At 38.7% G+C, this 22,389-nt stretch overlaps 6 protein-coding genes across 8 annotated transcripts; 3 read left to right on the plus strand and 3 right to left on the minus strand.

Moving 5' to 3' along the window:
• Positions 1-291: 291 nt before the first annotated feature.
• On the plus strand, positions 292-3,827 carry LOC108112801. The gene is made up of 4 exons (XM_017223087.1): positions 292-715; positions 781-1,421; positions 1,593-2,511; positions 2,774-3,827. The coding sequence occupies exons 1-4, from the start codon at positions 421-423 to the stop codon at positions 3,364-3,366; spliced, it is 2,448 nt and encodes an 815-aa protein (XP_017078576.1). The 5' UTR covers positions 292-420; the 3' UTR covers positions 3,367-3,827.
• Positions 3,828-4,899: 1,072 nt separating this feature from the next.
• LOC108112802 (ETV5-related protein Ets96B) lies at positions 4,900-11,854 on the minus strand. 3 transcript variants are annotated; one of them, XM_017223088.2, is made up of 2 exons: positions 11,659-11,854; positions 4,900-7,696 (listed from the first exon to the last, which is right to left on the minus strand). In XM_017223088.2, the coding sequence occupies exon 2, from the start codon at positions 7,033-7,035 to the stop codon at positions 5,506-5,508; it is 1,530 nt and encodes a 509-aa protein (XP_017078577.1). In that variant the 5' UTR covers positions 7,036-7,696; positions 11,659-11,854; the 3' UTR covers positions 4,900-5,505. The 3 variants fall into 3 exon arrangements, with proteins under 3 accessions (XP_017078577.1, XP_017078579.1, XP_017078578.1); XM_017223090.2 differs by having other exon boundaries at positions 11,818-11,835; XM_017223089.2 differs by lacking the exon at positions 11,659-11,854 and adding an exon at positions 11,108-11,339.
• Positions 11,855-12,260: 406 nt separating this feature from the next.
• LOC108112803 (dynein light chain roadblock-type 2) lies at positions 12,261-12,909 on the minus strand. Its single transcript, XM_017223092.2, has 3 exons — positions 12,790-12,909; positions 12,649-12,727; positions 12,261-12,584 (listed from the first exon to the last, which is right to left on the minus strand). Exons 1-3 carry the CDS (start codon positions 12,790-12,792, stop codon positions 12,373-12,375), a joined length of 294 nt encoding a protein of 97 aa, XP_017078581.1. The 5' UTR covers positions 12,793-12,909; the 3' UTR covers positions 12,261-12,372.
• Positions 12,910-13,255: 346 nt separating this feature from the next.
• On the plus strand, positions 13,256-13,834 carry LOC108112236 (dynein light chain roadblock-type 1). The gene is made up of 2 exons (XM_017222057.2): positions 13,256-13,435; positions 13,493-13,834. The coding sequence occupies exons 1-2, from the start codon at positions 13,412-13,414 to the stop codon at positions 13,805-13,807; spliced, it is 339 nt and encodes a 112-aa protein (XP_017077546.2). The 5' UTR covers positions 13,256-13,411; the 3' UTR covers positions 13,808-13,834.
• A 19-nt stretch (positions 13,835-13,853) lies between these two features.
• On the minus strand, positions 13,854-16,130 carry LOC108112235 (prostasin). Its single transcript, XM_017222056.1, has 7 exons — positions 15,894-16,130; positions 15,744-15,789; positions 15,401-15,546; positions 14,793-15,347; positions 14,629-14,677; positions 14,356-14,492; positions 13,854-14,298 (listed from the first exon to the last, which is right to left on the minus strand). Exons 1-7 carry the CDS (start codon positions 16,081-16,083, stop codon positions 13,907-13,909), a joined length of 1,515 nt encoding a protein of 504 aa, XP_017077545.1. The 5' UTR covers positions 16,084-16,130; the 3' UTR covers positions 13,854-13,906.
• A 655-nt stretch (positions 16,131-16,785) lies between these two features.
• Positions 16,786-22,068, plus strand: LOC108113244 (probable G-protein coupled receptor Mth-like 3). Its single transcript, XM_017223790.2, has 9 exons — positions 16,786-16,889; positions 19,622-20,119; positions 20,178-20,322; positions 20,391-20,567; positions 20,624-20,878; positions 20,945-21,116; positions 21,175-21,369; positions 21,437-21,524; positions 21,694-22,068. The coding sequence occupies exons 1-8, from the start codon at positions 16,875-16,877 to the stop codon at positions 21,522-21,524; spliced, it is 1,545 nt and encodes a 514-aa protein (XP_017079279.1). The 5' UTR covers positions 16,786-16,874; the 3' UTR covers positions 21,694-22,068.
• The last annotated feature ends 321 nt before the right edge of the window (positions 22,069-22,389 follow it).

Genomic DNA, 22,389 nt, shown 5'->3' on the forward strand with positions numbered 1-22,389 from the left:
TTAGAATATAGTTGAGTAGAAAATAAATAAATGTATATATTAGATGTAAAGCGATTTTTATGTAACAGAGTTGACTTCAACTTCAAAGTGAGCATGGGACTAAGATCCGATGATCATCGTTCAAAAATGCATCTTCGTTTGACACACATTTGTATCGGTCCTTCCGATTTTGAAATCTCTTATACAGCCGCCAAAATATACGTTTCCAACACTACCTCCAAAGGATACTCGATTACGAATTATCCGATTATTTACTAAAAAATCGATTAAACTATGCAGAAACCACGCTTTTACCCATCTCTACTTCTGTAAAACACAAAGTTTTTGCCAATAACACAATAATTTGAATTTAGTCTATAAAGGGACTAAATTTAATAGATTTTTTAGATGCTCTAGAAACAACCAAATCTCCTCCCCGAAATGTCCGCCGCGAGCCCCAACTCTTGCGTGGAGACGCCCAAGGCGCCAGAATGGCTATCGAAGCTGGAAAGCCGTCGGGAGCAATTGAAGCGCTCCAAATTGGGACACGAAGCCGGGGCAGGAGCTCCCTGTGCCGAGTGCAAAGACAAATGTCCTGGCCTAGATCTTCACTTCTGGCGAAAAGTGTGTCGCAACTGCAAGTGCCCAAAGAATCAGCATGTGTGTCCAGACGACGATGACGCCACCGGCTGGGCGCAGTTCGAGATTCTTGGTCAGATCAGGGCCAAACCAGCTTGTAAGTCATCCGGAACATATTACTACATACAAAGAATCTTTTATAGAAATCGATTTGTATTGTAGATATTAAAATCAAAGCCCTGGCCAGTCAACCGGTGCAGCTGGAGTGGGTGCCACCAAATGCTGCTCCCGATGTGGTCACTGAATACATGGAAAAATTAGGGACTGCCCAAATACCCTTGGCTGGAAGTGATGCCGCTTTAAAGAGGAAACAGCAACTTGAAATGCAAGTACCGCCGCATGATCTAGACGCTGCATTGTGCGATGGTTTGACGGAAACTGAGGCCATCCAGTTGCAGCAATACGTCCAGAAATTGAAAGAGCAATGCGTCGGCCAGGGCGTGGTTGTGCGTCTAGGCGATCGTCTTAATCACGCACAAGTAGAGCACGTTACTCCCGTTTCGTTGCCTTCACAGGAGGCAGCGAAAACCTGGCAGTCTTTGGGAATCTTGCCGGTGCCAGATGAAACTCTTAGCGAACTGCTGTCCAATCCAAAGTTAACCCAAGCTCTAGCAAGCCCAGCTAGTGCCCAGCCTAAACTACTTGTGGCTTTTTCAGAGCCTTTATCCGAATCAGCTCAATTTGAGGAAAATGGAGCTCTGCGGGCTCAGACTAAAGAAAAGCTTCTGGGAATCAGCAAACCGGCTTTGCAGAGCCTTGTGAGTCACGGCGTTGTTTATGACAAAGTTCTTGGAATACTAAAGGTAAATAATATCTTTCATAAGTCTAAGTATTTTACATATTTATGTTAATTATTAATTATTGCTGAAAAGAAAGCTTTATGGTGAAATTCACAATTAGATTATTAGTATCAAAATTCTCTAGAATCTTCAGAACGATAATTTCATATACAAATATATTTTTTCTTGCTTCAGGAAAAAAAACTAAACATCTCGAGGGATCCCAAACTTGGTCCAATTTCTGAATTCCGCAAGGAATACGTGATCAATCCGCAGTTTAGAGCCGAAATAAATTCCATTTGCCCTCAGCTGCCTATGACACCAACAAAATCCTCTCCAGGCACACCTTTTAACTCCCCGTTGCCGTTAAAGAATCCGGTGCAGATCAGATTTGGAGCACAGATGCGCCAGGATACCCCCATGCGGCGCGTCAAGTTTGGCGGGGTCTCCACCATAGTTTACGATTGCGGATTGCCCGTCAATACGGACTACGATCGTGATCCAGTTTTTGCACAGATCCTTCAAGCGGAGCCGCTGAAGCAGGCACTGCAGGAGGCCCGGTTGGGACGAGCTCCATCCTCTGTAGTTATTTCTAATATTCCAGCTCCTGTCGCAAGTCTTGCTGAACTCAAAGGCCTTACTCCAGCCACCAAGGCTCATCTGCAATCCGTTGGAATTGACAAGAATATGCTGCAATCCGCTGTATCTAACGCACCGTATTATGACCGTCTGTTCCGTACGCTCCAGGACAAGGGTGTCTCTCACGATCATTGTCAGCTGCTGCAGCCACTTAAGCAAGTACACGACTGGTTGCTTGACGACGATCAATTGCTGGACGAGATTGACAAGGTTTTCGCTGACATGGCTAATGGCTGTAAGGACATTTCTTATCCAAAGCCCACTCTTGGCGAACTGCCTACATCGCAGAGTAATGATTCCGGCTTCCACTCCAAACCCTCAACACCGGGTTATGGCAACGAGGATCTAAGTGCTGGACAGGGCAGATTCGCTAGCATTCCAGGCATTGAGGATATGAACATGTATCCAAGTTGCGCCGGCATGCCGGATCAGTTCCAGCAGCTACGTCTTCACGGGGACGAGGTTTCAGGCGTAGGTGAGTACTTCACTTCTTACTACTTATTTAACCAAATATTTATTTTAATAAGCGTCGTTGCTCCTACCCTGTGGGTTTTGACGCCTACATTTTATTTATTTTACGCTTCATTTGCATTATGTAAACATACTACCAAGGTGTGTATCTGAATGTTTATAAATAACTTGGGTAAACAATTACTGAAAGAGATTAGAAAAATGTTGATGCAATACGAATGTTAATACATAAGTAAATCAATTTAATATCTTTACCATCCTTGCAGACCTTCAGCGAACGATTTTATGTGCCGACTGCAGAAAACCAATTGCCTATGGCGAAGTCGCCGTGAAGGCGGATCGAGCTGGAAAAGAGATTGCCTGGCATCCCGGTTGCTTCAAGTGCATCACTTGTCGGGAACTTTTGGCGGACTTGGTTTACTTCTTTCACCAAGGACAAGTTTTCTGCGGTCGCGATTTGGCTATCAAGTTGAAGATCCCGCGGTGTCGAGCATGTGATGAGCTAATATTCACTAAGGAGTATACGGCAGCAGAGGAGGCAACGTTCCACATCAAGCACTTCTGTTGCTATCAATGCGATGAGCCGCTGGCCGGACAGCAGTATATCGCCGATGAGAAATCAAATATGCCCTTATGTTTACCATGTTATGACCGATTATTTGCCGTCTGCTGCCAACGCTGCAAGATAGCAATTGGGCCGGCGGATCAGGGCGTAGCTTGGGGAGAAGTTCACTGGCATGCCAACTGTTTTGTCTGCGCAGGAGTCCAGTGCTCTAAGCCGCTTATAGGTGGACGTTTTTGCGTTAAGGAGAACATGCCATTTTGCAGTCCAACCTGCGTGCGCAGCTTGATTAAATAGGAGAGTTAAGGAACCACAACAGTATTTCCAAACATATACACAAAGGATCAAAGACATGATCATCGAATTTTTGATGATGCACACAATATTAAATAACCAGCTAGTGATCAATAGATGCCACAGACTCAAAGTGCCTAGAATAGACTTGCATTTACAAAGAAGCCCAGTCGCAATTTTAAATTCCAATCAAATTAGAAGCAACGGTAATATAATTATAGAGTGCTTCCAAAGTTTTCCAACCAATCTTCAGTCTGATTTTAACAAATCCATTAATTTGATTGGCATACTAAATACGAATTAGGCTAAAATATTCACAGTTCCAACCACTTTTACAGTGCCAATAGACCAAGTGCAGTATATACAAATATTTTACATATATTATTATATACACAGATATATTTACGTATTATGTATACAGGAAAAACGCACAATTTTTAAATAAAGATTTTACTCGAAATATATGCATGAAATTTTACTGGGAGGAATAATTGACTAGACCCACCCACCAATAAAAAGATATTTTGTTTTTTTTTTCGATTTTTTTACGTATCTGCTGGTAGTTTTTATTGGTAATTGCATTTTTCGATTTATTTATTAATCATAATAATTCCATTTTTGTTGATTTTTCTTGTTCTTGCTTGTATATGTATATGCATGTATAAAGTTGCCGATTTCTCTGGTCGGAGGAGTCATTATGCAGAAGCGAAAACAAGGGGGTAAAATCACATTCACTTATAACTGCCAAATTGGTTTTGAGAGAGGGTGTTTCATGTTTCGCATAATGTATATTAGTTGCATTTCATATTTCATGGATACTTTCATAGTGGCTCAAGTATTCTACAGATTAGTTGCACTTGCACTTGTCAAAGTGCAATTCAGTTTGTTCAGTTCAATTGTATTGCTAAGTATTGGGTGCGTACGTATAAACCATAATATGGCGTACTTAGAATTTGTCTGTTTCAGGGTCGTAATAATACCCCCAAAATGGAGCTCCCTGGATAGCTGCCATCGATAGTCAAAGTTTGTGTAGCTAGGAAACTTAACTCGCTGGCTCTTAGCTTGACTCCATTGTTTAGGGGAGGCAGGGAGGAGTAAGGGGTTCGGGATTGAAGGAGTGTTGAGTTTCAGCATGATTTTATCGATCTCTAGTTATATATGCTCTGGTTAGTTGTTTTGATCTTACGATAACACTAAGTTGCCTTTGCTCTTCGATTTGTTAGTTCTCTCTCTTGTTTAATATGTATTAATTACATTGATAATTAGTTTAATTATAATTTTTGTTTCTGCTTTCGTAAACAATTTTACATGATAGGATTCTTCTTCTGAGTGTTCATGCGTGTGTTTGTGTATAAAGTGTGTGTGTGTGTCTGTAAAGATTTACGTGTGAGTTCTCCGTAATTTGCTACAACAAAAACTATGCCTTAAAATAATACTTTAGTTACAATTTATTTTGTTTGCTTCCTCTGCTCGCTTGGCATTATAATTTTGTTCTTCTACCGCTGGCATAACTAAAAACAATCAACAAAAGGGGAGTTAAGTTCAAATAAACTTGTTTGTAACTAATATATTTTTTATATTCTTAATAGATTGGGACAAGGGTGGTAAAAAGGAAAACGACAACTTAAATTAAGACTTACAAATTACGAGGGTTTCTCTTTATAGGGCAAAGGGTGGTTTAAAGAGGCAAATAAGGGGGGGGAAATGGGGCAGGATTAAAAACACTAATTACAAAGCGATATGGCAACACTTAACGTGTGTTCTGCCCACAATCTGCTGGTTTTCTGTTTTCCATAATATTTTAAATAACTAAAAAACGTTATAACTTATAACCCAAGTCTGTTCGTCCGTCTGTCTGTCCGTCCAGGTCGTCTGTCTTTCTTGCTTTCAGTCCGTCGGTCTCCAAGCAGTCCTGTTCGCTTCTTTGCACACATCTTAAAGCTATACACAAAAAGTTAAGTTAAATTGTATATAAAGATTTGCTTCCTTCGCTCTCCGGTCTCTGGCAGACTTCGAAGAGTTCAATATACTCCTCAGATCTGGTTCTGGTTCTGGAACACGATCATCGTCTGCCTGCACGACCGCCAAAGCGGCCAAGTGCCCTGAGCCCTGTCCACATCCTGGTTGTTCTGTACGCCGATGTCAACAATTCGTGTACACGCCCTGGGTGTAATAGAGCTCCGTGATTCGTTCCGGCAACGTGCTGTACAGGTTGGTGATCAAGTCGAGCGGCAGGCGGGACCACGCCTCCTTGATACGGAATATCAAGTCGTCCTTGCGCGAGAACTTTCGTCCTCCATCAAATACCTCGCGGATGAGCCAGCCCCATACGTTCTCCATGATATTCAAATCGTGAGCGATGGTGGGCCACTTTTGGGTCTTCAGACCTTCAGCATTCAGAAGGTCCTGGGCGGTGGGCAGGGCATGCGACATCCAGTTGTGATCCTGCAGAACAAATTCCGAGTTTCCGCCCAGTTTGGTTACGATATTAGGCCGCTCTCGCATAATGGCCTCGATGCAGGATTCTGGTCGCTGTTTGGCAGATGACACCTCCAGATGCACGGCTCCTCCCACACAGACCATCAGGTAAATGTACACGGAATTTCCTCGCGGCCGCTGCGACAGCGTGCGCTCGTAGTTGCGTAAATCGTGGAAATAATAAGAGAAGCCATCCGGCCCGTCCAAGTTAAATCTACGCTCATCATGGAACACCACCCGCCGCCAGTGTTCTTCGCTCCACACGATATACGTATTGGCGAAGTTAAGGCGCTCTGTTTGATTATACTGCGAGAGTACCGGTTCCGTCTTCAGCTTTTTAGCGCAATTCGCTAAGCTGCTAGCGCTGGAGGAAGAGCTGCTGGATGACGAGCTCGACGACGCGGATGAGGACGAAGAGGACGATGAGGCGGATGAGCTCGGAGCTGTGGAGGCAGCCGATGCCCGTAGCAAAGCATTAGCCGCCGCTGCAATGTTACTGCTGCTAGGTGCCCCAACGGCCGCCACCCTCGACACAATGGTAGGTGAAACGCTAGATCCATTTGATTGCTGTGTAGGCGCATGGCTGGAGGCGGTACCTCCTGTACTGGAGCTGGCCGCCGAGAAGTTGGAGTTCTGATTAAGGGCGTGTACGGGCAGGTGCGACTGTGGCTGGCTCTTAAGAGGTTGTGGTTGCGGTGGAGGCGCCTGTTGTGGCTGCTGCTGGTAGTACGGATGATGGTGGTAGCTGATGTGCTGCTGGTGCTGGTGGATTGTCGGCTGCTTGAGCTGCAGCTGTTTCAGTTGCGTCTGCGACTGTGCTAGCAACTGTTGCTGATGCTGGTGATGGTGTTGCTGTTGTTGTTGTTGTTGATGCTGTTGCTGCTGTGGGATGGGCATCTGCTGGATACCCGGATGCTTCAGGTAGTAGTGCAGCGCCATCAAATTGTTGGCACTGTTGGCTGTGCTGGTGGGAACGGGCACGGAAACGGGCATTACGCCGGGATTGACCGCACCAACTCCGCTCTGGAGTAGCTGCACTGTGGTGCCAGCTGGCGGGCCATGGACCGCTGCTGCTGCCGCCGCTGCTGCTCCAATTGCTCCAGCACTAGCGGCCAGCTGGGCAGCTGACTTGGGGTCATAGATGAACTTATTGAAGTTCTGCAGGTCATCCGCACTGAGCACTAGCGTTTTCATTTGGATCTGGCTTGGATCGGGTATTTAAGGTTTAAGTCTGGTTTCCGTTTTTGCTGTTGCCGCTGGCTCAGCTGCTCATGGGCTTGGGCTGGAAACCCTTCAAGATGGTATGTATTAAATGCAAGTCCGGGTCTGCGGGTCTCTCTGTGTTTCTTTAGGTTTTTTTTGGGACTACGTACAAACGATCACGCTCACGCACTTTCGGCTGACTCGATTTCCAAATTCGTTGCGCGTTCAACTTGGCAACCTGTTCCTCTCTTTTATTCTCTGTTTTAAGCTGAGCTGCTCCCTTCTCTCTGGCTTATCAAAGGGCTGGCCGATCGACTCGAGTCGGCTCTCCGACTTCTTCTGATTGCAAAACTCTCGGCGGTCGTAAAAAGATGTCGGTTTACTTTCCCACCGTCGGGCACGTACAGTGTGTATATGTTGCTATATAGCCGTATGTGTGTGCATAAGTGTATGTGTTTTGTGGTGCTGTGCGAGTGGAGCACTTCCAGTATGTTATCCTCTTTTGTTGAAGTGGTTTTTCTTGTCGCTGGTGGTGCGCGCACTGGTGGTGCTCTGCTGCAGTTGCTCCGCTGGCGTGCAAATGTTTCCTTGTTTCTTTATTCTGCCGCTGCTTTGGCTCTTAGGTATTCCGCTGTCGTCGACGTCGATTTACCTGGAATAAAATAAAAAGCAGGTATGTGAAAAAGACTCTTGTTTCACACTTTGCATTGTGTATGTGTCTGTGTCAGTTAAATATATATATATATATCTTTTCAAGCCATATATACAATGCAGTCATGTATTCAATAATTTTTCGGCTGGTGAAATCAACACACAACATTTCGGAACAGATGTTCATCGAGCTCGGATTTCAGGTCCCTTTTTCTTCAGCTCTTCATTTAGCCTGCCTTTCAAGTATTCTCTTTCAACAACAAGAAAAAAGAAGAAAAACCAAAAGACCGAAATGGGAGCACACACGCAGGCACACATGTGCAATTTTTGGCATTTTGGAAATCTTCAGAAATTTGCAATTTTCGGTTTTTTCAGGTCTTTTTCGGTACCTCCTCTTCACATTGTTTTGTGTCCTCTTTATCGAACGAAAACACATACGAAACAAGTGGTTGGAGGGTCAAAAGTGCAGCAGCGGAAAAGGAGAGGCAAGATAAAGATGCCAAAAACAGAGAGCAGGTGTTGCAAATCCTGCAGAGAATTGTTTAGCGATTGCCAAGCCAAAAATAGGTTCACCACGCTATTTACCTTTGTTTTTTTATATACTCTTAGAGGAGGTATTACTATTATGATAAAATGGTTTTCGTTTTTACTAGCCTAAATATTACACCTTTTGAAAATAGTTTAGTTCTATTTATAATTCAATGAGTATAAGATGGATTTTGTAGTAAATTGTTGAAAAAACAGACACCCTGCCTACTATTCACTCCAAGGGTATTAACAAATTGGTTTTAACATTGTTTTTAATTTTTGTTTTTCCAAGCAGCGCGGCGATAAGGCTGCGGTTCCATCCCATATTATTAGCTACATGGTACGACAATACGTTCGTGTATGTATTTGCCGTGTTATCATCTGATTCTGCCTATGACGATTCCTATGGCGACACATGCCCCATTCATAATCCCCGCACTCCCATCATGTAATACACCTATATCTAATCGAGCATATAGATTTCATTCCCAGGGTATAGGTTTTCCCTACTCCAAAATAAACAGCGACTTTAATACGCATGTTTTCCATTTCCACTGTTTCCCTTCGCCTCGCGTTTAATGAAATTAAAACTAAATTCTCTGCTCGCCACGGGGATGAAAATCGAGTTTTCGATACGTCGTCTAAGGGAAGAAAGCTGCTGCCTGCATACATATGTATGTATCTCTGTGTGTAAAGTGTGTTTGCGTGTATCTGTGTGTGCAGGGTGGCTGTGTCAACCGAAGGACTACTACTGTGTGTATTTTTCTGTGCAGTAAACTCGGTCGCTTTCCGATCGAAATTGCTGCAGCTGTGTGGGACTGGCTGTGTGCCTGGAAACTGCTGACTACTAGCTGGGGCAAAAGTTTCTCCGGGGCCTGGTCAGCGGGTCGAAAGTTCAACGGGAGAAGACCTTCGATGTGCTGCTGCCATGCCGAACAGCTTTTGATACAAGATGCCAAGTAGATTGCAAGCCAATATGGCATGAATCAGCAAAGGATTTTAGAAACCCAGACATAAAGAGCGATCTTATGCTATACAAATATTCTTCTAATAAACATACAAAGGATATCATCTTTCAACCCTTATAAAATAAAGATTTCACCTAAATCTGATTGTCAAATAAAGTTACAGGTTACATATACAGATCAAGAAGAAAGAAAGAAGTGTTTCATTGTTATAACTCCTTGTAATGTCTAGCGAACATAAAAAAATATTAAAATTATCGTTCACTAAAAGGCCCAAAGCACTAATTATTAAAAAATAATCTGAATACTACAAATTACTGGCATCAAAATGAAAGGACATAATTCCATATCTTTGACAACAGCGTTTATATTTATAATTATTTTATGCTCCTTGAACTTATAGGTTTTAAAACAATATATTAATATGTTTAACAGACAATTTTATGAACAATGAAAATTAATGAATTTGAGACATATACTAGCCAATGGAAACTAGAAACCCAGCAAGAAAGTACTGTTTGGTCAACTGCTTTGAGAAGTTTTCTAATTAGCATTATGACGATGTCGGCTTTCTACGATTTGCGTAGAACAGCTGCTGGCTTTAATCGATGGCACAGCATTTTCCAATAATTTTCCAAGCTGATTGCGCACTCAGCATTCTTCTGCGCAATTAGAGGGAAGTTGTGAGCTTAAATGTTGGAAAGATAATAAGCGCCGGGCACTGATTGATAGTTCTGTGCTGCTGCTCTGTGGCTCTGCCAATTCCCAACTCATGTGATAAGATATGGCATATACACACAGCTGAATGGTTCGAGAACCTTTGTTTAGTGTTGTGTGAACTTTGGCCTTGCGTTCGGCCAAAAAATACAAAACAAAACCAAAAAAAAACTGGTTGTACTTGAAGGGGAAACAGATACAAGCTTGAAATGATGCTGGTTGCCACCAGGGTTTCAAAGCCCTTGGAATGCTGGCAGGCCTAAAAGTTTATGTTTTTTCTACGATCTAATCAAACGCCCTTGATACGTCTCTGAACTCGGTCCGGGATCTTTTAAGTTGGCAGACTAATCAAATTTTAAACAATTGAGTCATTTTCAGGGAATTGCTTATACATACACACGGAAAAACAAATCGATATTTATATTAATCATACCAATTTAGGATGTGGTATTAATCAATAAGATAAAAAAAATTAAAAACTTCTTGACTAAAGTGCAAAAAGAAGTTTTGTGTATATAAATGTAATGTGATTACAATTAGAAATTTTTGTTTTAATTAACAAAATATATAGATTTTTCTTTCTGTTCACTGTTTTATGTTTGTGACGTTGAAACTTTGTTGTTAAGGTGATTCACGGGGTTTATTTTCCGTGATTTTTAATGATTTTCACTTGTTTTCATTGGCACATTTATGTCCTGTTTGGCAAGTTAACATTTAGGGTAAGCACTGTGTTGTTATGTTTATGGACGCGACTGTGGAGCCCTGCATTGCGGGGGGCTGATACTGCTGTCCCTTCCTGCCAGCACACGTTGATGGCTTTAACGTTGCAGTCGCCAGATTCCCGTTACGTTGCATTCAAGGAGTCGCACAAACACACGCACGCGAAAAGAGAGCGTCTCAGAGATGCATGCGGGAGAGGTGGATGCAGGGGAATAGACGGGCATATGGACATGTGTAAAATATCCAAAAATATAAAACGAACTCAGCGACCGACGACCGAAACGTCCGACGTAATAAAATCCCTTACGCGCTGCAGGCCGCGACGCTGACAGCGCAGCCACATGCTTCTATATTGAGCCAGCCAGCCAGCCCTTATGTGTTTAACTCTCCGTTATGTACAACAACAACCAGTCCGACAAAACATACATACAGACCCCGTCTCTGTGTCCGCACGTATGTACGTTTGTATGAACGGTACGTACGTGAGTGCGTGTTTGTGTGCGCGTCGTGTTTTTGTGATGCCATCGTCGATATTGAAAGTACATGTGTACATACATAAGTACATACGTATGTATGCACGGACAGGCTATGTACCAACGTACGTTGAACGAGAATCGCGTTGGAAATGAAATGAAATTGCGAACAACGGGACGGTGCGATGACGATCCGATACGAAGTGCTTCTTTTTATTCAGTTAATTCTTAGCACATATGTATACATATATATATATATATATATATATATATATATATATATATATATACACTCGATTATGCCTGCGTGTGTGTGTATCATTTTCATTTTCACGGAACAAATATGGCTGAAGCACAGTTTTTTTTTGTTCACTTTTCACGCTCTTGTGGGTTGTTTTTTTTTTTTTATTTAAAAGATTGCTGACTGGCCGATTGGATTTTTGTCGATTTGAATTCCGTTTGCGTTGCGTTTGTTGGCTGGCTTTTGGGTTTCGGAGTGCGTGATTACGCCATTTTCTTTACTCGTTCGCTTTTCGCTGCACGCCCATCTTTCGAATTACCTTTTTTCGAATCGATTCGATCGATCGATCGCTTAACTCGCTGCACACGCGTACACTGGGTCTAAACGGTAGCTGATTGGTTTCCCAATCAATTTATTGACTATTCCACGGGCGATGAGTGCTTTTCTTTAAATCTAAATGCAAGTACGCAAAACTCACGGGTTTCAACACACGAATCAAATCAGTGTTACCAAATGACGAAAAGGTTTTCACTTAAGCCATGAATTCCTAAAAAATCTAGGATTAAACTTGATCTGGTAACACTGGCTGGTAAAGAAAATCGAATGGTAGTTTAAGTCTAAATTTTGGATAATTGCAAATGACAGTTAACAGTGTAAGAGCTGAATTAAAATAACAAACAATGTTTCAGAGATTTAAGTAATAATCACTTACTATCGAAACTTTATGAAAGCCAATGGCCGTGTCAGTGTGACCGTTTCTTATGTCTGCTATCATTGACCATCAGCTGATACATACACCATTGACCATAGACATAAGCCAACTTAACAGTTATCATGACTGGAGCCACCTCAAATTTAACATAGCTCCCAAAATGTTTACGTGATGTCATTTTGTGCATAAATAATTTTACTTAACCCAAGTACAATTTCATTACATTATAATTTAACTTTCTTTTCTCTCGCTGACAATTTGTATATATGTATATAAATGTGCAGTAGTGATTTCAGCAATGCGCACCAAGCGCCAGGCCCTTTAGTCCGTTGGGTTCTGAATGACGATCAGGATAAAGTCCTTGTCGGGCGCCACCATGATCTCGTGCTTTTTGGAACGCACCCGAAGGAATGTCATGTCGTTAGAGGGATCCAAGTCCCTTACAACACTTCTGGCCTTGTCCGCCAGCTGACTCATTAAACCAGCATACTGAACAGTCGTCGTATTGTCCAACGTAGATTTCACGGGTATACCTAATTAAAAGTTAAGAGGAATATGTTAGGATTGTAAATATAGAAGTTGAGTTCAAACGCCCACCTTCATTGTTGACCACAATTGTACCCACAACACCTTTGTGGCTCTGAATCCTCTTCAGTGTTTCCTCTACTTCTTGCGACTGTAATCAATGGAAGCACTGTAACTCTTTTATTTTTTTGTGCCATAACAGTTTTTGCTTACCATTTTTTACTTGTATTTTCGTCGATATCACGGCATAAACCACCGGTATCTGCGAATTTAGGAAAAATGTAAGTAAATTGTTTGTTCAATATTAGATTAGTGTTACCAAATATTGAAACGACATTAAACCGCTAAAGTGATAGTATTACCGTGTTTCAAAATGCTAAAATCAAACGACAAAACCGTCAGAAAAGACAATTTCGAATAAACGTTTTAAAATCTTAGTAAAATAACAACTATCACCACAAATTAAAATATTTATATACAAAATATTTAAATTGGTTTTAAATTTGTGATTTTAAGCAATTCAATGTTAAATGATAGCTTAACAGAGAGCAATCGATACAAATTTTACCCAATTTAAAAACCTATTTTTAGGTGTAGGAATCGTCCAACTTAGTAATAATTATTATTATTATTTTAAATAGTAAATGAATTTAAAAATATAGGAAAATAGCTAAATGAAAAATGCATAAATAGCTACTAAGACATTTTATTTTGACATAATGACCCATTAAACGCGTCCTTTGAAAATGCACCTTGGAAACCAAGAAAACAATGGATATGGGTCAAAAAAGCTCTTTCAATCAAATTTTGTGCAAATTACTTAGAACTAAAAAATATGTTTTTTGACACTCCGAAAAAAGTAAGGCGTGTGAAATTGCAAGTTTTATTGTTGACTTACTTTTATTTTGTTAAATAGCCTCGTCGAACGCTGCGCTATGTGGAAAAAGCATTCGAACAAGTCAAATCAAAAAAAAGCGTTCGAGATGTTGTGATTCTTAACGATTCGGGACATCCGGTGATGAGTACAATGGCCCAAAACGAAGCTGTACAATTTTCAGGACATTTCCAAGCCATTCGCGGCAGATTGGAACGTGGAATGAATAAAATCGACCCGACAGATGAACTCTTAATGCTGAGAGTGCGAACAAAAACAAATGAGGTTCTTCTAGTGCCAGACTCCAAAATTACAATCATCGTAGTGCAGAACGCGCATGATAACTTTGTAAAGTAAAAAAAACAAAATGATAAGATAAATGTCCGAATGATATATTCCTTTGTTTTCTTTTTTCAAAAGTTTGGGATTTTTATTTATGATATATACAAAAGTCATTTAAATATTTAATGATTCATCATTGTTACTCAAAGAAACTTCATGGATTTTTGTCCCTATCCAATCCGTATATCTTAGAACGTTTGAAAAAACGTGTATGTTATCAGATGAATATCCGTAAATTCCTAGCAGAACAAATTCGTTCATAATTTTCGTTACTAGTAAATAGTTACGTATATCGTTCGGGTCACTTATCCCTTCAGGCTCTTCCACACAATATTGATTTGGTTTGATTTCAGATCCTAAGTAGTTTGAACAATCGCTGTAAGTCAAGTGCTTAACACTAAATTCTATGGTTTTCAATGGGTCGATTAAAAGAAATGGTTGAGATGACGCAGAAGCGTCATTAAGATCGACTACGTGGGCGAGCATACAGATCGGTTTCATAGTCTCTGAAAAGGAGAAACTCAGTGATCAGGAAAACAGACTCATCTTAAATTAAATGTTACCATGGTTCTCAGTCGCCTTATGTTTAAGTTTAAGTATTGCTATATCATAGTTGTAATCGTCTGCATTTCCTGATGGCTTCAAAATCGAATCAACTTCATAGACATCATATTGATCGTTCATCACTACCCCCACCTCTCTGGAGAAAATTAATTAATAAAAAAAACATTTTTAGCTTACAAGTAAAAAAAGTATAACTTGGGGATATTAATGGTATGAAACACTAACGTTATGGGCTTGAAATAATATTTATGTACTACCAAAAGACAACTTACAGATTGGCAGAATTTTTTGGCAAGTCTGTGGCAACTGTGATGACAAATCCTGAAAATGTAAATACAGCATTTATTAATAAACCTAAGGTGACCCGGAAAATTATAAATGGGCTCCAATCTTTTACCAAATGAAATTTCTACATTACAAATTTATTAATACTCACGGTCTGTAATTAAAACGCCAAGGGCTTCAAATCCAGGTCCATAAATGCTAGGTCTTATAATGGATGACATGGATTTCCCTCCGCAATCGTTAAACAGCATCCGCGAAACCCGCTGAGGCTTAGGAGGAAAATACCCCGGAGGCTGCGAAAAAAGTGGTCTATCGACATCATTTACTTTTTCCCTAATCCATCCGAAATGGCTTGTGATATCAGTGTACACTCCTAGACCATCGCATGCCTTTTCTCCGTAGCTGATAATTCCGACTTGTGCTGCATATTGGGCATGTGTAGATTGCACTACAGTGATCAAGGGACCGCCAGAATCACCCCAACAAGTATCTCCTTTTCGCACCTTTGTGCATATCTGTGATGTGAGAGGTAAGCCGAATTTCTCGTAGCACTCGTTACGGCTTCTTTGGTCAAGAATGAGGGTTTGAACTAATGCTTTCTCTACGCCGTGTTTAAGATCCCAGCCAGAGGCATAAAAGTTTTTTGCTCCGTCTACCGTTCTCTTGAATTGTGGATGCCAGAAAATGCAAAGTGGTTGAATTTCATCTGAGGATAAATGCATTACAAAACGCCGTTAAACGACTATATTGCTTACTTACCATCGTAGATGATACTATTATCCAATTTTAGCAGTCCTATATCATTAAACTTGTTCCATCTATCGTATTGATCGTGCTTTATTTTTTGAATAACATTGTACCTAGTTGTATATCTTTTTATGTGGTATGCTCCCAACAATACCGATCTAAAAATTATATTACAATATAATTAATAAAATGTGATAACATGTGCAAAAAATCTTAATAGCAATAACAACACATTTTCAAACCCCGCAAAAATGAAAGATTAGGGCAATTATTTTTTTAAGTATGTGAAAATCATATATTTGTGTACATATGTATGTATATATTTATGCATTATGTATATGTAAAGTGTACTTACAGATTGTAGTCATTATCCAAGCAATGAGCAGATGTCAGAACAAAACCTACAAAAATATTGTTAATTATTATATATACATATATTAATATAAATTATGTTCATATATATCTATGATATTAAAATTAAGTTAAATTTCTAAAAAATACAAACGTTTATGTATGATTGTGCCACTACAAACGAACTGTGAGTGAGTAATTATGGCTGCCATCCACGTAGCAGCATTGACATCATTAATATCCACTCCGTTTGATCTTGAACAGGATTTCTCCAAGAACTCCGAGGCACCATGGTGGCTCAGGAACAGAAGTAACAAAAAAATCCGAAACACAGTTGCCTTCATCTTTCACTGGCCACTGAACGACTAAAACACTTCTCTGAGATGAACTTTCTTATCAGGCGAAATTAAGCAGAAAAATCATGGGTCAAGTCGAGAGATGTACATATGTGTATGTACATACATACATACATAATTTTGTATGAATACAAATTCTTAAAGAGGTTTCTTAATTTGTTTTTTTTGCGGTTTTAGATTTTTTAAATAGCTCAGCTAGTGTCTACTCGATAAGCATAAGTGAAATATTTTAGAATTCTTCCCGATCTCAATAAAAATAATCCAAAATCTTTTATTGGGATTTACATAAGAAATATGTGATATTATGTTATCATTATTTTTCTCTTAAAAATATTTTACATTTTACGAACGGACAGAAAGAATATTTGCCGAATATACATTATATACCTCGATAAAAAGTTAATCTTCTGATTCCGAATGTATTCCTACTCTCAAAAGAAAAAAAAAACATATTCGTCCGGACTTGAAAGAGAAATGCAGTTAAAATAAGCGATTTCGTAAATTTCGGACGCAAGAAAAAAATTACAAATTATCTTCTGTAGTTATTGTAATTTATCTATAAAAAATTCCTGAACGATCAGTTGCCAGCTCAGATTTTAAAAATAGAAAGTCATATTGTGCAGAATTGGTATTTTTCAAAAGCATTTTGACGGAAAAGTCGGATTACCATCTGGTAACACTTTAGGCTAACAGCAACACCATGCATAAAACCCATTATCAGTGTGTATTTACACAGCTTCAGAGTTAACAGATCGCCAAGCAACATCGGCTGTGTTTATATGTTTTCGATTCCGGTGAGTCCAAAGCATATATATTTTTATACGCGTTACTCGTAGAGTAAAAGCGTACATACATATATTAGATTTGTTGAAAAGTATGTAACAGGTAGAAGGAAGCGTTTCCGACCCTATAAAGTACATATGTATGTATATATTCTAAGTTCAGTATCAACAGCGAAGTCTTTTAAGCCATGACCGGCTGTCCGTCAGTATGTATAAACGCTTAGATCTCAGGAACTATAATAGATACAAATTTGATATTAAGCATGAATATTCTTGATCCATACATTTAGGGATGCCACTGCACTATGTCGAATTTGGCCCCATTTTTTTTGGCCAAAACTAATATTTTTAAAATTAACCAGATTTTTCACTAAAGGTTTCTTGTATTATGATGGTTATGACTATAGGAAGGTTTTTTTAAAAAGGTGGGCGTGGCAACGCCCCCCTCCGTTCACAAAAATTTAATATTTAGCGCAATTCTCAAGTTAGATTGAGCTTGGTCCAGATCAGATAATAAATACAGAAGTTATTCAAGAAGAAATTGTTTGTACTATTCGATGTATCATTTTCATCAATTTCATTATTATTATATAAAAAAAAGCATGTATTGTCATCTTCCCTTGCGTCGATACCATTTGCAGACTAAATTTCACAAGCTGGATGACTTCTACTTCTACTTCCTTGCTAACGCCAAACTTCTGCATTGCTGATCAAGATAGTGCTTCCTAATAATTCATAATACGCAAAGCTTATATATTCTGAATTCAGAATTGAAAAATCTACAACATGTACAGTCGGCACATAATTTATTCGTACACCCATAAGTTACATCCTTAATATCTCGAGAAATACGTAACGGAATTAAAAATGCAATAACTCAAACGAAAGGTCTACATTTCGAGCATATATTTCGAACATAAAATTAACAAGTTTCAACTTAAGTACTAGATAATTTCATTAATAACACAAAAAAGTCGGCTCTTTTACGCACAAAAATTATCATTATATGGACACTCACTGGTACAATTTGAACCGTTTTTTAAAACCCTTTGCAAGGTTCAACTTTCTTTGAAAAAAAATCTTGCTAAATATACAAATTTTTTGAAAAATACGAACGAAACACACAACGTATTAGTATAAAAAATAGTATTAATAAGATTAATAGTATAATAAGATTATTTAATGATTTTTTCTATGAGATATGCCAATTTTAAGTTGCTCCACAAAATTAACCTTTTTAAAAGCACGTGGTGTTTACTTGCAACAGCTGCGTTTAACAGCTGGTATTTGAACAGTAAACTATTAAATTAACATTTTAGGTATGTAGCATAGCATTTTGATCATTTCTTAACATGGTAAGATTAAGAGAAGAGGAAACGCTATAGTCGAGTGCCGCGACTATAAGATACCCGTTACCGCTTAACACAATTTTAAAATATTCATTTTGCTAGTTGAAATTCCCTAAGCGCCACCGATTGTCGGAGAAAGAATGTTGAGAAGCTGATAGTGACGCCACAGCCCATGTGTGGCCTTATAACTTAATGAATTTCACAGAAAAATGTGCCAAATATTTCTATGCTTCGGAGAATTCAGCATACGCAGCTCGGTTCATTTTTATGGGTAGATTATTATTTAATAGACAAAAATAACATAAAACGTAGAACCATGTTTATTCCTTGGAAATAAATTTAATAATAAAGTTGAGAAAAACGGCTACATACGCATATGTGTATACGTACATATGTATATACAAATATGTAGATTATTTTATTTGCTAATGAAGATAAAAGTTTCTAGTTTTTGGCAATACCCAGAAATATATGTAAAAGTCTACCGCTTATGTATGTGTATGTATGTTTGTGTATTTGCATGGCAACATTGAAAGAGAACGCGAAAGAGTACCTAAAGAGCGCCGAAATTATTGACCAGAGTCGAGCTGGGCATAGAATAGTTTGGTATTGAACATGCTTATTTTACGCATTGGCCAACGCCCCTAATTTAATATGGAATGTATTGAACTTATTTTTTATGACAGACAGTCGGTGGCGTCACTGCGTATGCCTAGAAAAGCAGAAGGCGCCAATAAAAAAACAGAAGCCAAGTTCTTCGACTATAAAATACCCTATATACAGATCCGTATTTTAAAATATATATGGTAACATTTAATAACTCTGTAAATGTATTGTGTAATGATGTATGTAAAATCTAAAAGCGCCATCTACATTATATACATTATTGTCAGGTCACAAACCTTTAATTCCTTCATTACTTCTTAAATAAAAGGTATATATGTAAATAAATCAGATCGATGTTGCAGCACCAAATTATGTACATATGTACATACATATTTGTATATTCAAAAAAAACTTACATTACATGTGCATAGAGTTAATCCTAACTTTCTTGAAGTTTTAGTAGTTCCTAATATATCGGAAACGCATCCTTTAAGTTGTAGCAAACATTTCGACGATATACCGTTTTAGCCAATGAGTAATAGGTACAAAAAGCGTCATCTGCTCGCATCATTTTTACTTAGAAATTGGTTAGTAATAGTTCTCTTTGTGTCGACGCATACTATGTACATACATATCTATGTACCTTCTTCGATTGTACGTTTGTATGTGGAAGCAAATTGATTGAAATTCTACATACATACGTATGTATATATACACTCACAAAATTGTCATTTAATTTCCCATGTATAGCCGAATTTGTTTTTATAAAATTATTTTTTTTTTTTTTAGAAAATGGATTTACTTTTTGGATCGTTTACAATTATTTTGCTTTTTATACAAAAAACAAATGCAGAAATTGCTGGGTGCGATTTCTATGACACTGTGGACATATCAACAGGTCAAAAGTTCCCGAACGGTTCATACCTATATGATGGCCTATTAATCCCCGCCCATTTGACGGGTACTTATGACTTCAAGGTCTTGCCAGACGACACGTGGGACGTCGTGGCTAGCCACGTAAGAGGATGTGTCTGCAAATTAAGGCCCTGTGTCAGGTTTTGCTGCTCTCACAATCACTTAATGAATGTGGGCGTGTGCTATGATAACATGAAAAAGGATGATCTGGAAAGCCTCAACCCTTACGTGAACGTGACCCTCAAGAGCGGAGAGGTTGTCAAAAGACACTTTAAAGACGAACTAATCGTGCAATGGGACTTGCCCATGCCCTGTGAAGAATTGTACTACCTAGATCACACAGAGGAAGGAAATGGATTCACGATGTTTGAGGTATATATGTCTGTCCTCAAGCATATTGAACCTGTTTTATCAGTTGTTACCTCCCTAGGATGCAACCTTGCAAATGCACTTCAACCAAATGATTTTCAACAAGCGGCAGTATTGTGTCCAACATTTAGCATTCAAAGATGGTATTAGAATTGCGCCCCACTACTGTATACCCTCGGAGAACACTAGTAACTGGAAAGAAGTCGGTAAGCTAACATATAAATCTTTTAATTACTCGGACTTCCGGATTTCTGACTTCTTTTCATTCTTCTAGCATTGATAATATCACTGATCTGCATGGCTATCACTATCGGCGTTTACCTTTACGTCAAGAAGCTACATGACCTACACGGAAAGTGCTTCATTTGTTACATGGTCTCGCTGTTCATCGGCTACCTATTCTTGCTCTTGGAAATGTGGAATTTATTGCAGTATTTCTGTGCTGCAGGAGGTTATGTGAAAGAACAATTACTTAGAAATGAAACTATAACCCATTGTCATTTGCAGGATTCATAAGCTACTTTTTCATTATGGCTGCGTACTTCTGGCTTTCCGTTATCAGTCTGCATATATGGACAATGTTTAGTGGCAGATCCCTTAAGGTGAATAGCTGTCTGCTGGAAAATCGGTTTGTGGCCTACAACATATACTCATGGAGCTTGGCGGCGACCTTAACGGCAGTCACCATTTTGGCTAATAAGGTCGTTGTGAACGACCTTTGGAGACCTATTGTGGGAGAGCAGAAAGGTTGTTTCTTCAGCGGTGAGTTCCAAAATCCGTTTACAGCCACATTCGAAGGCATTAACGCATCTTCTTTTTTCCCCACAGTGCGAAACAATGCTGCTATGATATACTTCTATGGGCCGATGTTATTGGCGGTGATTTTCAACATAACCATGTTTGTCCTGACAGCTATTCGTATTGTGAAATTACGAAAGGATGCCAAAAACTTTGCCCAACAGCGAAAGAAGAATGAAAAAATAAACTCGGACAAGCAGACGTAACTCTAATGAAATATTTTTTGAATGCTTCAAGTATCATTTATAATTTTTTTTCAGCTTTACCTTTTTTTTGCGACTCTTCGTCATCATGGGTCTGTCGTGGAGTTTAGAAATCGTCTCCTTCTTGGTTAAAGACAACCCGTATTGGTCTAAAATGTTCCAAGTGGCTGACTACATCAATCTTTCCCAAGGTACCATCATACTCGTGTTGTTAGTTCTGAAGCCAAGCACTTTGAAGCTTATAAAGCAGCAGTGAGTATTCTGTGATTCTGGGCTAAGTGAAAATTACTATTTGATATCATTGTTTTTGTCTGAACAGAATTAAGGGTGAATATGAGGAAGCCAACAACTGCGATGAAGAGGTCTCGCTTGGGAATACAAAGTTCGATGGAAGTGTCCTGCAATAGGTAACTTGAAAAAACAATTTGTTTCTAAGTTTGCTGTTATAGGGTTAAAAAGAGTTATAAGACGGTTGGCTTTTTGAAAAAGTTACAACTGACTGAGTTCCTTTTTTATTTTTTATTACAATCATATTAATCTGTGTCATACTTACCTATAATCCAATTTTCATTGTAGACTTCCAAACTACGCGCTGAGTGTCATCAATACGAGATTGAGAGTTTCTAGCAGAAAACCCAATGAAAGTCAGAATATAAAATAAGGTTTTTCCACATATCTAGGACTGGATTATCTTACAACTTCACAAGGACAACTATGGCTTTACCTACCTCATTTTATTTCTTCTCAGAAACTTGTAAAAAATCCAACTAATTTCTGGCTTCAAGATTTTGAAAATTTGAAATTTTTTTAATGACTAATCAGACTTTGCATTTTGTGTGACTATAATAGATTATAGCAATAAGAAAATGTTAAAGTTTCTAAAATTGTTCAAAGTGACAAAACTACCTCATTATTAACATAACATAATTAATAAAAGTACTTTAGAACTTTTATGGCAGTTGTTTTTTAAGTATTACATATTTTTTATTTAACTAGGCGTGAGTGTAAGCTTGTTAAATTTAAAAAAGTGTGATGGAGATTGAAATAGTTATTTTAAGAAAACAGAAAGTTTTTAATGGATTTCTGTTGTGCTTTTAAGATTAAGAATATAAGAAGAAAAATAGAATACTTATTTATATGTGAGTAAAAATTCCTATTAAGATAAAAATAGTTTTATATAACGCATATAGTTTTCGTTAATCAGTGTTTGGTCATCAACTTTTAGTTGTATTATACCCCTTACTTGTAAGGTATGTTGTTTTCTTTGAAAAG

The sequence above is a fragment of the Drosophila eugracilis genome, unplaced genomic scaffold (genome assembly GCF_018153835.1).
Source record: "Drosophila eugracilis isolate 14026-0451.02 unplaced genomic scaffold, ASM1815383v1 contig_90, whole genome shotgun sequence".
NCBI classification, from domain to species: Eukaryota; Metazoa; Arthropoda; class Insecta; order Diptera; family Drosophilidae; genus Drosophila; species Drosophila eugracilis.

What these genes read in the sequence shown, in the direction of transcription:
- LOC108112801 (XM_017223087.1), top strand. Translation starts at nt 421, where the DNA reads ATGTCCGCCGCGAGCCCCAACTCTTGCGTGGAGACGCCCAAGGCGCCA. An exon ending in GATCAGGGCCAAACCAGCTT is followed by an intron (nt 716 to 780) that starts GTAAGTCATCCG and finishes TTTGTATTGTAG; the next exon opens with ATATTAAAATCAAAGCCCTG. An exon ending in GGACGAGGTTTCAGGCGTAG is followed by an intron (nt 2,512 to 2,773) that starts GTGAGTACTTCA and finishes CCATCCTTGCAG; the next exon opens with ACCTTCAGCGAACGATTTTA.
- LOC108113244 (XM_017223790.2), top strand. An exon ending in TAGTAACTGGAAAGAAGTCG is followed by an intron (nt 20,323 to 20,390) that starts GTAAGCTAACAT and finishes TCATTCTTCTAG; the next exon opens with CATTGATAATATCACTGATC. An exon ending in GAAAGGTTGTTTCTTCAGCG is followed by an intron (nt 20,879 to 20,944) that starts GTGAGTTCCAAA and finishes TTTTCCCCACAG; the next exon opens with TGCGAAACAATGCTGCTATG.
- LOC108112235 (XM_017222056.1), bottom strand. Translation starts at nt 16,083, where the DNA reads ATGAAGGCAACTGTGTTTCGGATTTTTTTGTTACTTCTGTTCCTGAGC. An exon ending in TGGCACAATCATACATAAAC is followed by an intron (nt 15,790 to 15,893) that starts GTTTGTATTTTT and finishes ATATTTTTGTAG; the next exon opens with GTTTTGTTCTGACATCTGCT. An exon ending in TTGGATAATGACTACAATCT is followed by an intron (nt 15,547 to 15,743) that starts GTAAGTACACTT and finishes TATAATTTTTAG; the next exon opens with ATCGGTATTGTTGGGAGCAT.
- LOC108112802 (XM_017223088.2), bottom strand. Translation starts at nt 7,035, where the DNA reads ATGAAAACGCTAGTGCTCAGTGCGGATGACCTGCAGAACTTCAATAAG.
- LOC108112803 (XM_017223092.2), bottom strand. An exon ending in AATTGTGGTCAACAATGAAG is followed by an intron (nt 12,585 to 12,648) that starts GTGGGCGTTTGA and finishes ACTTTTAATTAG; the next exon opens with GTATACCCGTGAAATCTACG.
- LOC108112236 (XM_017222057.2), top strand. Translation starts at nt 13,412, where the DNA reads ATGTTTTTTGACACTCCGAAAAAA. An exon ending in TTTTTGACACTCCGAAAAAA is followed by an intron (nt 13,436 to 13,492) that starts GTAAGGCGTGTG and finishes TTTGTTAAATAG; the next exon opens with CCTCGTCGAACGCTGCGCTA.